This window comes from Erythranthe guttata, chromosome 14 (assembly GCF_056151865.1).
Source record: "Erythranthe guttata isolate IM_541 chromosome 14, IM_541, whole genome shotgun sequence".
Classification (NCBI taxonomy): Eukaryota; Viridiplantae; Streptophyta; class Magnoliopsida; order Lamiales; family Phrymaceae; genus Erythranthe; species Erythranthe guttata.
In genome coordinates this window covers 22,969,202-22,982,745 of record NC_142546.1, presented here as the reverse complement: position 1 = coordinate 22,982,745, position 13,544 = coordinate 22,969,202, and the positions used below count along the sequence as shown (strand labels likewise).

The 13,544-nt window shown below is 36.4% G+C and overlaps 3 protein-coding genes and 1 long non-coding RNA gene across 4 annotated transcripts; 3 read left to right on the top strand and 1 right to left on the bottom strand.

The window, feature by feature from the left end:
• The first annotated feature begins 1,401 nt into the window (after positions 1 to 1,401).
• On the top strand, positions 1,402 to 3,225 carry KCS3 (3-ketoacyl-CoA synthase 3). The gene has a single exon (XM_012983216.2). The coding sequence runs from the start codon at positions 1,673 to 1,675 to the stop codon at positions 3,092 to 3,094; it is 1,422 nt and encodes a 473-aa protein (XP_012838670.2). The 5' UTR covers positions 1,402 to 1,672; the 3' UTR covers positions 3,095 to 3,225.
• A 2,800-nt stretch (positions 3,226 to 6,025) lies between these two features.
• On the top strand, positions 6,026 to 8,952 carry LOC105958735 (Ankyrin repeat family protein). Its single transcript, XM_088813914.1, has 4 exons — positions 6,026 to 6,618; positions 6,753 to 7,241; positions 7,322 to 7,731; positions 7,989 to 8,952. Exons 2-4 carry the CDS (start codon positions 6,872 to 6,874, stop codon positions 8,874 to 8,876), a joined length of 1,668 nt encoding a protein of 555 aa, XP_088670040.1. The 5' UTR covers positions 6,026 to 6,618; positions 6,753 to 6,871; the 3' UTR covers positions 8,877 to 8,952.
• A 478-nt stretch (positions 8,953 to 9,430) lies between these two features.
• On the top strand, positions 9,431 to 11,313 carry LOC148765470 (uncharacterized). Its single transcript, XR_016029866.1, has 4 exons — positions 9,431 to 9,649; positions 9,785 to 9,879; positions 10,424 to 10,521; positions 11,095 to 11,313. It is a non-coding gene; the product is annotated as an uncharacterized LOC148765470 (long non-coding RNA).
• A 338-nt stretch (positions 11,314 to 11,651) lies between these two features.
• On the bottom strand, positions 11,652 to 13,257 carry LOC148765469 (uncharacterized). The gene is made up of 6 exons (XM_088813721.1): positions 13,172 to 13,257; positions 12,952 to 13,096; positions 12,749 to 12,817; positions 12,547 to 12,618; positions 12,199 to 12,270; positions 11,652 to 12,092 (listed from the first exon to the last, which is right to left on the bottom strand). The coding sequence occupies exons 2-6, from the start codon at positions 13,092 to 13,094 to the stop codon at positions 11,717 to 11,719; spliced, it is 732 nt and encodes a 243-aa protein (XP_088669847.1). The 5' UTR covers positions 13,095 to 13,096; positions 13,172 to 13,257; the 3' UTR covers positions 11,652 to 11,716.
• Between the last annotated feature and the right edge of the window lie 287 nt (positions 13,258 to 13,544).

Below are 13,544 nucleotides of genomic sequence, written 5' to 3'. Positions count from 1 at the left end.
ACTGTAAGGTCCCTGTGGTATCGATAATTACACTTAGCCCCCTGAAACGTAGTCAGAAACTCTAATGGGATAATGAATTGGATACGTTATTCCGATAGGGTTCTAACGGACTATTGGTTTCAGAAAGTGGTGAAGACAACAAAGAGCTATGGGGTGACATGGCTCCCCGAACATTCCCGAACATTTCTTAAATCACCCATAGCTCTTTGTTGTCTCCACCACTTTCTGAAACCAATAGTCCGTTAGAACCCTATCGGAATAACGTATCCAATTCATTATCCCATTAGAGTTTCTGACTACGTTTCAGGGGGCTAAGTGTAATTATCGATACCACAGGGACCTTACAGTTATTTAAGCTTACCTCAGGGGTTGTGTGTAATTTACCCTTTATTTAATGACTAATTACATATCTTTTAATTGGATTTATTAATTTGATTTTTATTTAACAAGTATTTGGAGTGGCCTATCAACATCGAAGCAATCAGTACGGACTTATCTTAATTTCCGGATTATATCATACATATGTTGCATTTTTTTTTTAATCTTCTATGCTATCTAACTCTAATTTCAAAGAGTTTCGGCAAGCTCAAATATACTATATTTAAAAAAAATTACATATATTTACTTGTTCAATGATATTTCTATGAATATTTTCAAAAAAACTTCAGAGCACGGCCTTGAACCCCGTAAACTTTTGGTTTAACTTAACCTCATCAATATTTTAGTTATATTTTCCCTAAAAATCCTAACTACTAATAAAAAATTTCTTATCTAATCCTACTTATTAATGAATTAATATGTACATTATACAATACAAAACATGGGTTCATCAAATTCTTAAAACTCGCCTAGAGCTCTCAATTTCTCAGGAACAACCCTGTTTCTTTTATATAATTAGTTAAAAAAATTTGGGTAAATTAGGCTACCCCCTGATGTATGGTCAAATTACGAAAAAAACCCTCTTGTTTAGGTAATTCCAGCCACCCCCTCCTTTAAAATATTTTTACGTAAAATTTATGTAACTCGGTTATTTACCGAACCAAATCGTATATTTTGTTCGGCAAACGGTATGAAATGTTGGCGTACCAAAATTTTGGTCCGGTTTACCAAATTAACAACCCTAAATTTACCTCTGGAGGGGTCTTTTCGTAAGATAAATATATAGTTGAGGGGGTGGCTGTAATTACTCAAACAGGAGGGGGGCTTTCGTAAATTGACCATAGCCCAGGGGCGGCCGTAATTTGCCCAAAAAAATTCAATGTTCTCGTAAATAAGTCACAAACCAAACGATAGAATGATGTAATTATAATTTTTTGATTTTTGTTTTGTAATATTTGTATAAAATATGATATAAAAATAAAATGGGTTGAGAGCATTAAATATGGAGAGGGAAGTCACGCACCAATCAGTGGGTGGGAGTTGAGAGATCCCTAGTGGTTTAAATTAAAGACAACGCTGACTCACATGTACAACTTGCACCTATCCCCCTATCCCCTCTTATTAATATATGTTACCGTTTTTTATTTATTTTTTCTTCTCATCAAACAAACAAATACATTTTCTCAACTTATTTTTGTTTCTCTCTCTACTTTCTTTCTTTCTCTCTCCTCTCCGAAAGACAAATTAAAAACCAGAGGACAAAAAGAAGAAGAAGAAATAAAAAAAAAAGCAAATGGAACTCGTCGACGTTTTGTTCTACTCTCTCTTTCTTCTTCCTCTCTCTTACTTCCTATGGAGGCTCTTCGACCGCCGGAGAAACCAATCCTGCTACATCCTCGACTACGAGTGCCAGATGCCGCCGGAGGATAGGAAGCTTTCCACCAAATTCTCCGGCGAGATCATCATCCGTAACAAGCAGCTCCGAGTCAACGAGTACAAGTTTCTCCTCAAGGCAATCGTCAGCTCCGGCATCGGCGAGGAGACGTACGGCCCGAAGATGGTGTTCGACGGCCGGGAATCATCGCCGTCGCTCGCCGACGGGATCCTGGAAATGGACGAGTTCTTCACCGACACCATCGACAGGCTGTTCAAGAGAAACGGAATCCACCCGTCGGAGATCGACGTGCTCGTTGTCAACATTTCCATGATCGCCACGCTACCTTCTCTCTCCTCCAGGATTGTGAACATGTACAAGATGAGAGAGAATATCAAGGTGTACAACCTCACCGGAATGGGGTGCAGCGCCAGCTTGGTCTCCGTCGACATCGTACGGAACATCTGCCGGAATCAGAAGAACGTGCAGGCGCTGGTGGTTACGTCGGAGTCGCTGAGCTTGAACTGGTACAACGGCAACAACAGATCCATGATTCTCGCCAACTGCCTCTTCCGCACCGGCGGCTGCGCCATGATCCTGACGAACAAACCCTCGTTGAAGCACAGAGCCATGTTCCGCCTCAAAACCCTAGTCAGAACCCACCACGGCGCCAGGGACGAGTCGTACGGCTGCTGCGAGCAGAAGGAAGACGAAAAGGGCTTCGTCGGCATCTACCTCGGCAAGAATCTCCCCAAAGCCGCAACCCGGGCATTCGCCGACAACCTGAAAGTCATCGCCCCCAAGATCCTCCCGGTGCGCGAGCTCCTCCGCTTCGCGGCGGTGCTGATTTTCCGAAAACTCCGCCAAAAATGGAGCAAGGCCGCCGCCGCCGCCGCGGCGGCGGCGGCGCGGCCGATGATAAACTTCAAGACCGGGGTGGACCATTTCTGCCTCCATACAGGTGGGAAGGCGGTGATAGACGGGGTGGCGCAGAATCTAGGGTTGAGTGAGTATGACGTGGAGCCGGCGAGGATGACGTTGCACAGGTTCGGGAACACGTCAGCAAGCAGCGTGTGGTACGTGCTGGCGTACATGGAGTCGAAGAAGCGGTTGAAGAAAGGGGACCGGGTTTTTATGATAAGCTTCGGGGCCGGGTTTAAATGCAACAGCTGTTTGTGGGAGGTGATGAGGGATTTGGAGGGCAAAAACGTCTGGGAAAATTGTATTGACAGGTACCCGCAGAAGAATCTGGCCAATCCATTCCTCGAGAAGTTCGGATGGCTTCACGAAAAAGATGGTGACACGTATTCCATTCCCGATGATTACGTGGTACCTGAATAAATTAATTTAAATTAATATTTTTTTCCTTTTCTTACTGCAGTACTCTGTGTTATGATATTATTTTACATTTGATCGTATAGCATTTCAATATAGGTTTGATTATATAAATTTTTGCTTTTTGATCTTGATCATATAATTAAGTCAGTTACTATATATATATTAAGTTCAAACTTCAAAGGAGAAGATATATACAATTGTTTAATTTGTATCGTATGTCACTCAAATATATTTTCACTACAAGATTAATGAATGAAACAAATATATATTTATATATGATTTGTTTTTCTTCTGGCTTTGTTTTTCACTATGAATGAAACAAAAGTGGAAGATAGGGGATCCAGTTAGTTAGATGATATACCTGATTATTTATATCGGGTGGATCTGAATGTACATTTAATTAAAATAATTATTCACTAAGCACACATACACACGAGTGTGTGTAATTATGTATAGATTTACAGTTCAAACCCATCAAATGTAAATAATCAGGTGTAACGTCTAATTTCCGGAAATATATAAAATTTACAACTACTTTCTTTAATTAAAATTTAATTAATTATCAAGATTTGTATTTCATGAATTTGTATCCATGTATGTTGTTAGTGGAAGTAATTAAGGTTGACTAAAGACTTTCAACTCAGTATGCAGATGTTGTCTAACTATTTGGCCCTAATAGTACAAATTGGTGCATTTTGATTGGTTGGCAGTTGAATGAAGATTTTATTAAAGCCGTAAAAAAGTAGGTCACGCATTTAGTTTTACAATGGGAAAAACTGGAAAAAAAGAAAAAAAGAAAAATGAGAGTTGCTGTCACAGATGAAGTGTTGCCCTAAATGTTACACTGATCACTTTATCCTCTAGGGTTTAGTGTTTATGTTTTCTTTTTATTGTGAGCAATCCTCCCCCAAAAAAAAATCGTCTATTTTGTGTCTAGTCTTACTTTAAGATACGATTTTGTGGATGATATCGGACAATCATGCACCGGCCATTAATCTGCACATAGTAACACACACTTATATATGTATGTGTGCTCGATCAGTGGATTGTTACCTGTATAGATCTATGATGCAAAATCACCTGGTATATTACACCAGGTACATTGAGGAGATAGACTTGGTTCTTCATTGTAAGCTAGCTACTTCGTGCAAAAAGAAGTTTTACTACTTTAATTTCCACTTTATTACTTGTATTAATGTTGTAATACTATTTTCAATAAAGATCTTTCTGCATTGTTGTTGACAATTAATTCACAATTGTGTGATTGTGAACTTAGCTTGTGGATTATAATTCATTTTAATTAAACATTTTTCCTCGGTTACGATCCAAGTGTTGCACTACATTTTACAGTTTCAACACGGATTCGACTCATTGATTCTTTCACTACTTTTCAATAAATAGGAGTGGCGTTTTTATAATTAAATACGATTTACGGGTCTTATTTTATTTTACTTAATGGATTTCATCGCTTCGTTTCGATCGGTATAGCATTTGTTGGACATAATTATTTGACAACATCTACAAATTCAATTATTCGAACTTGTCATTTAATATCAAGCCTTAGAACACAAAAACATACACCTCACCATCACACACTAAGATGACAGCTGCAGATTCACAGCACAAACGTGAACAACTAATTGAAGCTGTTTCTGCACGTACGGGATTTTCATGTGAGATATATATATATATATATATATTTCAAAAGGTAGCAAATTAAAAATGAAGGAAGAAAGTAATGGATGGAGGCAAGTACTCCAGCTGGATCCACTTTACACTATAATATCATGTCATGTGAACATTTATTATTTCAGAAAAAGACGTACTCATCATCTTCTGTTAATTAGTTAGGTTTATAACATGTGATATAATATGTTTAATTATATATATATAATTATTATATATAGTTTCTTCAAGTTTAATTTAATCTAAAAAGGCAAACTCAAAAACATCATTGAAACATGGTAAATGTGGAATTTCACAATTTAGTTCGGGCTATAATGGAGATATGAAACTGGTGTAGTACCCTAAAGTTCATTTAATGCCTAGACATAACACACACACACACACACACACACACACACACACACACACACACACACACACACATATATATATATATAGGTATGAATAATTATTGCACTTTTCCTCTTGGTAAATTAATTCACAACAAATTGAGCCCATAATAGTGACTAATCAGGAGTTCAACTTTGGAGGCCTATAATTAATTAAAGGGAGTAATTAAATGCATTTGGGACTTGTTTTCCTTCAACCTGACATGGAAAACTAAGTGATATATACACGTTTAATTTTTACTTAAGATTATTAAAGTTTATATTTATGGGCATGCATATGTTCTCATTTTTAGTAATTATTTATTTATAGTTAAAATAGAGAAAAATATAGAGTTACCGCTTTTTTAGTAGCGTATACTAATATGTAAATAGACTCTGGGCAAATAGGGGCCGAACAATCGTATAGACCTGGTTCAATTGCCGGTCCTAGTTATATTTTCATCCGAAATCATTGGCCTATAAGATATTAATATTATTTATTTTGCACCTAAGTTTGTATTTTGCCCAAAAAAGCCCTAAGAAATATAAGCTAGCAAATAGGCCCGTATACCCTAAAATGTGTTGTGTGCATTATTAATTTATTATTGATTAATTGACAAGGAACCGTTGACTCCAAAGTCCAAACATCAAATCGGAATCTAATATTTAATTACCGCTAAATAAAAAACTATAGTAATAACTAATAAGATATTCGACGTCACTAATTGTAGTGTGCAATGTGCTTCTAAATTGGGTTGCACATGCATGCTTTACTTTATTTTTAATAACTGATAAAAATAATGGAAAAAAAAAAGAAATAAAAACAAGAACGTTGTTAATTTAATTATTATATACATTGCAATTAGGTGAAAATAAAATATTTCAATTTTCATTGAGTTTTCGTGTTGGTGGTTTTCGTATCTAGTTAAATTATATTTGAGTTTCTTGACATGTAAAACATCCATTTTTTATGGCTCCGCATCTGCCATCCCCAAACAAATTTTGTTTTTCTCTTAACAAAACCAAAAAAAAAAAAAAGTTTGTCTGGAAAAATATATTTTAAAATTTCCCCATCATCATCACCTTACGAGCTCTTGTTCATCTTATGAATTAAGAGCTCTGATTATGTGAATATTTATATTTATATTTATATATATAGATTTTCTTTTTAGAATCTAAATGTGTAAATATTAAATATACATTTACACACACATATATAATATATGTATATACAAAGTTTTTTGTTGCATGCATGTGCCTTCGACGGCCGGCCCCTCTTCTTTAACATGTAGCCTTTAATTCGTTCCAGATTTCAATTTCTTTCTGTTAAAAAACAGAAAGAAACCATAAATCTTGATTATATTTCACCCATTTCTTGATTATTAAAATATTATCTAATTAATTAAATAATGGCACTTATGATTTTTAAAATGAGGGATGGCTAAAGGTGGCGGCCGTTTCTTCACAGCGAAGGTAAATGTTTTGCCTGCATTTTCATCTTTTGCCAGCTGCACTCCATTCACGAAACAAGAACAATTTATAATATTTATTTAATTTTGGAACAAGTAATTAATTAATTAATCTGTATTGTTTTTTATTTTGTGCAGGGCATATGTATATGAAATGTTGCTGAATTAACAACATATTAAAACATGACCCCTTGTTAATTGTTCTATACAATTTAGAGGGGATGACGAGTTAATTTTTTTAAATTCATTTCAATAAGATGGAAGCGGAAGTAGAAGCGGAAGCCGCAGCAGGGCGGCAGCCGCCACCGACAACGCCCCGGAAAAAGATGACGAAACAATTGACGGGAAAACGGGACGACACCCCGTTGCATTCTGCAGCTAGAGAAGGCAACATTACAGCTATAAGGGATATAATCAATTGTGCTGCAAATCAGGAAGAAGGTACATTAAGGGAATTATTATCGAAACAAAATTCATCCGGTGAAACAGCATTATACGTAGCCGCAGAATATGGCTACTTTGAGTTGGTTAAAGAGATGATCAATCATTACAACCTAGCCGAAGCTTCAATCAAAGCCAAAAACGGGTTCGACGCACTCCACATCGCCGCCAAACAAGGCGACTTCGGTAATATATTTATTTATATATATATATAAAAAAATCTTTGATTTTTTGTTTTTCATTGCGAAATTTCTTGTATAATGCAGAAGTGGTGAAGGTGTTATTAGAGGCTCAACCGGAGCTTTCGATGACAGTCGACGCGTCGAACACGACAGCTTTGCACACAGCTTCAACACAAGGGCACTTGGATATAGTGAACTATTTCTTGGATTCGGAGAGTAATTTGGTTGCTATAGCAAAAAGCAACGGCAAAACGGCTCTGCATTCTGCTGCAAGAAACGGACACATGGAAATCGTGAAAGCCCTTTTGGCAAAAGAGCCTGCGATTACTACACGAACCGATAAGAAGGGACAAACTGCTCTTCACATGGCGGTTAAAGGTCAGAATCTTGAGGTAGTAGAGGAACTGATGAGAGCTGATTCTTCGACTATTAATATGGTCGATACGAAGGGGAACACTGCTCTGCATATAGCCACTCGGAAAGGAAGGGCTCAGGTAATTACAGTAGAACCTCGATAAGTTAATAAACTCACTTAAATAATAGTTTTGTTCTGGTCCCGACTCGGTAAAAACCTACTAAATTATTAGTTTGATAATTTAATATTTCATTAAATTAATAGAATTTTAATTTGCTAGTTCTGTATTAACTTATAAAGATTTAACTCTAATTAAATTAACTAGCATTTAATAGTTTTTTATTTTTATTTTTTATTTATCTGATTTTCTTTTTGTTTTCTTTTTTAATTCTGCAGATTGTGAAGATGCTGCTGGAAGAAAAGGAAATTACGGACACGAGAGCGGTGAACAGGGCAAATGAAACGGCGTTTGACACGTCGGAGAAAATGGGGCATTCGAATATAACGGCGATTTTGAAAGAAAACGGCGTTTTGAGCGTTAGGGCGATTATGAAGCCTCAGTCGACGGCGAGGGAGCTGAAACAAACGGTGAGCGATATCAAACACGAGGTGCACCATCAGTTGGAGCACACGCGCCAGACGAGAAAGCGCGTCCAGGGAATAGCGAAACGGATCAACAAAATGCACACGGAGGGTCTCAACAACGCAATCAATTCCACCACCGTGGTGGCTGTCCTGATCGCCACCGTGGCGTTCGCCGCCATCTTCACTGTCCCAGGCCAGTACGCCGACGACCCGGGGAATATTCCGGCGGGGCTTTCATTAGGGGAGGCGAACATCTCCCCGAAAATCCCGTTTCTGATATTTTTCATCTTCGATTCGTTCGCACTGTTCATATCGCTGGCGGTGGTGGTGGTGCAGACATCGGTGGTGGTGATAGAGAGCAGGGCGAAGAAGAAGATGATGGCGGTGATAAACAAGCTGATGTGGGCGGCGTGCGTGTTCGTCTCGGTGGCGTATCTGGGGCTTTCGTTTGTAGTGGTGGGGGAGGAGGAGCGGTGGCTGGCGATCGGGGTGACGGTGATCGGGACTGCGATAATGGCGGCGACTTTGGGTACGATGTGTTATTGGGTGATTGTTCACCGGATTGATTTGTCGAGGAGCAAAAGGAATATTCTTCGGAAAAACTCTCGTGGAAGTGGATCCAGATCTTGTTCGGTGGTTTCGCTGCTGTCGGATTCCGAGGTTTTGGATAATGAATTCAAGAAAATGTATGCAATTTGAAAGATTTTGATTGTATGCTAAGTTAACCACCTAAGCAATGAAAATGATCGAATGAATACATTAGAATCTCCATAAATTTAATACTCAGATAAATTAATAACCTCGATTAAGGAATAGTTTTTTTTCGGCCCGGACTTAATTAACTCGATAATTTAATAATTCACAAAATTAATAGAATTTTTGTAGTGCCGACTGTAAATGTGACGGAGATTGAACACCTTGATTATAAAATTAATTGGAAACCAAGGCAAGTAAATATATGAATATCACTACTAGAAAACCAGCTTTTAATGACGGCTTAATGACGCACTTTAATGACAACTTTTAAAATTGGTCGCAATAAGTACTTTATTGAGACGCTTTTGTGTAGAAGCGCTTCACTAGGTTTGTATAGCTATTTTTCCGTTTTATTTTTATTTTTATAAATGCATTTTGTGGCGCTTTTTAGGCGAGCATCGTAACATATGCATTGTATTAAGACGCTATTTATAAGCCGTCTTAATATATGGGTAAACATTATGTAATAATAATAATTCATTAAATAATTTATCTTTAACATAACAAATTATTTTGTGGGCTAAAATGTCTGCCGTTCTTCCCTTTCGGCATTTCCCTTTTCTCACTGTGCAGCGAAGCAGGGTATTCAATTTTCAATGCAATTTTCGTTTTTCTCCACAACCATAGGCTTCAATATTCCATGGTCTACTCAATCTTCAAGGCAATTTTCGTTTTCCTCCACAACGGCAGATTCAACTATTTCGTAAACGAATAAGGTTTTTTTTTTTTTTTTTTTTTTTTTTAATTGTTAGGCAACAACAGGTTCGTACTGGTTTAATCAAATTTTGATTATTTTTCTATGAAAACGGATTATACTTCTGATCTATTTATTGATTGCAACTTGGTGGCAGCGAGGGTCAGCGGCGAGATAATACATCGTCATATTTCACCTAGGGTTCCATGTTATGATTGTTCTCATGCGCGATTCTTCTAAGCGGTTCTCAAGGTAGATTTTTTTTTCGATTTAGTTGGTAAATTTGATTTCTAAATGATTTGCTGGCGAATATTTCACCTAATTGAAATTTATTTTTGGAGAAGGATAATTATATTATATTTTATGAGAATACACAACAATTGGCTTATGGCATTTCTGTTTTTGCTGTCAAGAAATAGTTTTTATTTTGTTAATTATTAGTCTGTTTCATTTTAATAGCTCGAAACAGGATGACTATTGAAAGAAATTGTTTTGTGGGATTATGATTTTTGTTACACATGGTAATCAAGAGATTCTTGACTGGTTTTTATTAATTTATACTGTCTTTTGTGTTATTTGATATTTATTTAGTAATGGTTGGAGTATTAGGGTGTGTTCAGCCTGGGTAACCAATGTTATATTAGTATTTTTATAGATTTTTCAACTGTTTGATAGCTATTTAGTAATTGTTAGAGAATTCGTGGATTAACACATATCTTGTAGGTCCCAAATGCCCTGGTCACTTTTATCACTCATATGTTCTATATATCACTTCTAAAATATTTGTAGTGTGCAGTCCCTAGCGTATGGAGTGGTGAAGGAGTGGAAGCAACTCTTGATTTGCCTTACTTTCCAGTGGCTATCCTACGTTGCTCTTCATTGAGTAGAACTCTGGTATCTTTCTACAATCTTGTTACTCCTGTTGGACTAGTATGGTTTTTTGTATTTAATTTTTTTCTTCTTGTCATGATTTCAATAATAAGTACATAGTATGACGGTGAACTGTATACTTATTTAAGTCATATGATGGGATAAGAGGTGAAGGCTTAGCTGGTTAAGCATCCACTTAACAAATATTCTAAATTAAAATGTTCAAAATCATATTAGTAGCTAAACTTTGAGTGATTACTTATTTGCATTCTACTGTGAAACATATATCCTTTTGATTTGTCAATGATAAAGACAATTGTTCTCGGCTCAAGAGATGATTGGTTGTGAAGGTTAATTATTTGCTTAAGAAGTTCACTTGCATTTAGGATAATCCTAATTCCTTGTTTACAGTATCAATTTTTATCTCATATTCTACTTGACTACACAAGTATAATTTTTCCCTATTAAACTCACTTAATCAATTGCATATTATTCATTTTTTTATATTATTAGTGTTGATTTCATAATTGATACTGTTAATGTTGTATTTCCTCACAAAATTAACTTTTTTAGTACTCAAACATGATTGATGAGCAGGTATTTCAGGTATTTCGATTTACTTGCAGGAGGTGGAGTATTTTGACAAGTTGCAGTAGATGGTTCCAAGTCTTGGGAGATACAATGAATTGATTGATAGTGTTTCTGTAAAATAGAAGATTTTTTTATTGAATTACACCTCATATGTAATTTGTTGTATCACATGAATGATTGTGAGATTATAACACTAAATGAAATTTAAAGAGTCCAGTTGCACTATTTTTGGCATGTTGTAATATTATTATACTTTTAATACTTGTGTCTTTCAAATTAATATAAATCGAGATAAAAAAATAACAGCAGGTGGTTAATATAGAAGAGAGGAAAACGTGACAACAAAAAGCGTCACAAGAAATACATACTAGAGACGGGTGGAAGCGTCCTGAGAGCAAAGCTATTGGGACGCTTCTTTGCCGTCACAATAACCTATTACCACGGCCACCTATGTGACGCTTTGGTTAGGCGTCACAATAGATAAAGCGTCACAATAGCCGCTTGTTGTGACGATTTGGGGCGTCCTAATAACCCATTATTTTAGTAGTGTATGTTACAGTTGTTCAATGTGGAGATAGATATATAAAGAAGAAAAAGATCTACATATTTATAGAGCAGTACATTGTTGTCAATGTGGCTGCACGCCGCCAGCGCAAGCCCCCACGCATGCAACAATGGCGCCGCAGCAACCGGACTCTTTTTTGCAGCATTGGAGATAAACTGCAGCAGCCACCGAGAGAAGGAAGGCCGGAGTTATCGTCACACCAAGTATTGTTGGCAGATTACTCTTCTCATCACCACCACCACCACCACTACCAACACCACCACCACCACCACCACCACCACCTCCACCACCTCCACCACCACCACCACCACCACCACCACCACCACCACCACCACCACCACCACCACCACCACCACCAGGGGGTGGGGGTTCAAGATATGTAGGGCTCGAAGGTGGCGAACATGAATTGGCTGAGCTGCATAATGGATTACCTGTTGTACTGCACAAATTCAATTTCAAGACAAATTCAAATATATATGTATATATATATATATATATATATTTGTTTTTTAATAGGGCAATTAGTGTCAGAGTTGCTAGCTTACATCAATTGTAAGTAGTAGTTTCCCGACAGCGAAGCTGGGATAGGTCCCGTGAAACGATTGTACGCCAGATTCCTTCAGAACACAAGACAGATGAGATCATAAGAAATACATTCGTGGAAAAAGTTCAAAACAATGCAATTATACGAATATATATATATATATATATATATATATATATATATATATATATATATATATATATATATATATATATATATATATATATATATATATATATATATATATATATATATATATATATATATATATATATATATATATATACTTATATTTATAATATAAGCACAGACTATTAGGTTCCATTTAGTCGTGTAATAATTGGCTCACAGAAACGTTAACTCCGGTAAGGTGCCGAGGAATTCAGGTATAGGTCCCGACAATTGATTATTGAATAAATGTCTGCAATTTCGATATACGTACACAAAAAAAAAATGGAAAAAAGGGAATCAGATTAATTCAATGAACTTTCTATAATCTGTATACTAGACAATGAATCCCATTGTACAGATATAACATGTTATAATATTACATTGTTACAAGGGCATCCATTGAACTGAAGTCTGGAAGTGGTGCCGTCAAACCCGTGTTTCCGAGACCCCTGACATTTTTGTACATCATTTCATAATATGTAACATAGGCATTTGATTTACATACATATTTATAAAACATACATCGATCGTTGATTTTTTTTATTACATATTAATTTATAGGATGATAAGTAAGTTTACGTACAGGGCTATGACGCGACGTATGGGATCGTTGCTACATATGATCCAGCCCAACTGCTGAGGATAACAAGGGTCACTAGTGTACAATGGAAACTGAGATCCATACGTGAGTTGCGGGTACGCAGTTGTCAGTAACACCAATCCCATTACTGCATATGTAAAAATTTACGGATTTTTATATTTCGATCGGAAAAAAGAGAATCAACGGAGTTGAGGAAATTGACCGTCGTCGTAATTGGTTGTGCCGGCATAATCTAATAAAGTGTTATTTGGAGATGCAACATTAACAACGCCGCGGCGGTCTTCATCGTCCTTCCTGCAGGTTAGTTCATCCAATCAATATTTCAAGATATCATAATAATTATATGAAAAAAGAACAAAAAAAACAAGAGATAATCTTAATTAGTTTACCATCAGTTGATGATAGCAGTTGTAGAGAAAGAGCAAACAAGATAAAGATAACTGATGTTAGGTGACTAACCATTGTGCTACAATCCACTAACTATGATCATTAATGTTTATTCATTCTATTTCCTTTATATATATATATATATATATATAAAGAATTTTTCTATGATGCCAGAACATAGGATGGAA

Coding starts and splice junctions, on each gene's coding strand:
- KCS3 (XM_012983216.2), top strand. CDS start 1,673: ATGGAACTCGTCGACGTTTTGTTCTACTCTCTCTTTCTTCTTCCTCTC.
- LOC105958735 (XM_088813914.1), top strand. CDS start 6,872: ATGGAAGCGGAAGTAGAAGCGGAAGCCGCAGCAGGGCGGCAGCCGCCA. Junction 7,242..7,321: donor CGCCAAACAAGGCGACTTCG/GTAATATATTTA, acceptor TGTATAATGCAG/AAGTGGTGAAGGTGTTATTA. Junction 7,732..7,988: donor CTCGGAAAGGAAGGGCTCAG/GTAATTACAGTA, acceptor TTAATTCTGCAG/ATTGTGAAGATGCTGCTGGA.
- LOC148765469 (XM_088813721.1), bottom strand. CDS start 13,094: ATGGGATTGGTGTTACTGACAACTGCGTACCCGCAACTCACGTATGGA. Junction 12,818..12,951: donor ATACGTCGCGTCATAGCCCT/GTACGTAAACTT, acceptor CAAAAATGTCAG/GGGTCTCGGAAACACGGGTT. Junction 12,271..12,546: donor TTACCGGAGTTAACGTTTCT/GTGAGCCAATTA, acceptor TGTGTTCTGAAG/GAATCTGGCGTACAATCGTT.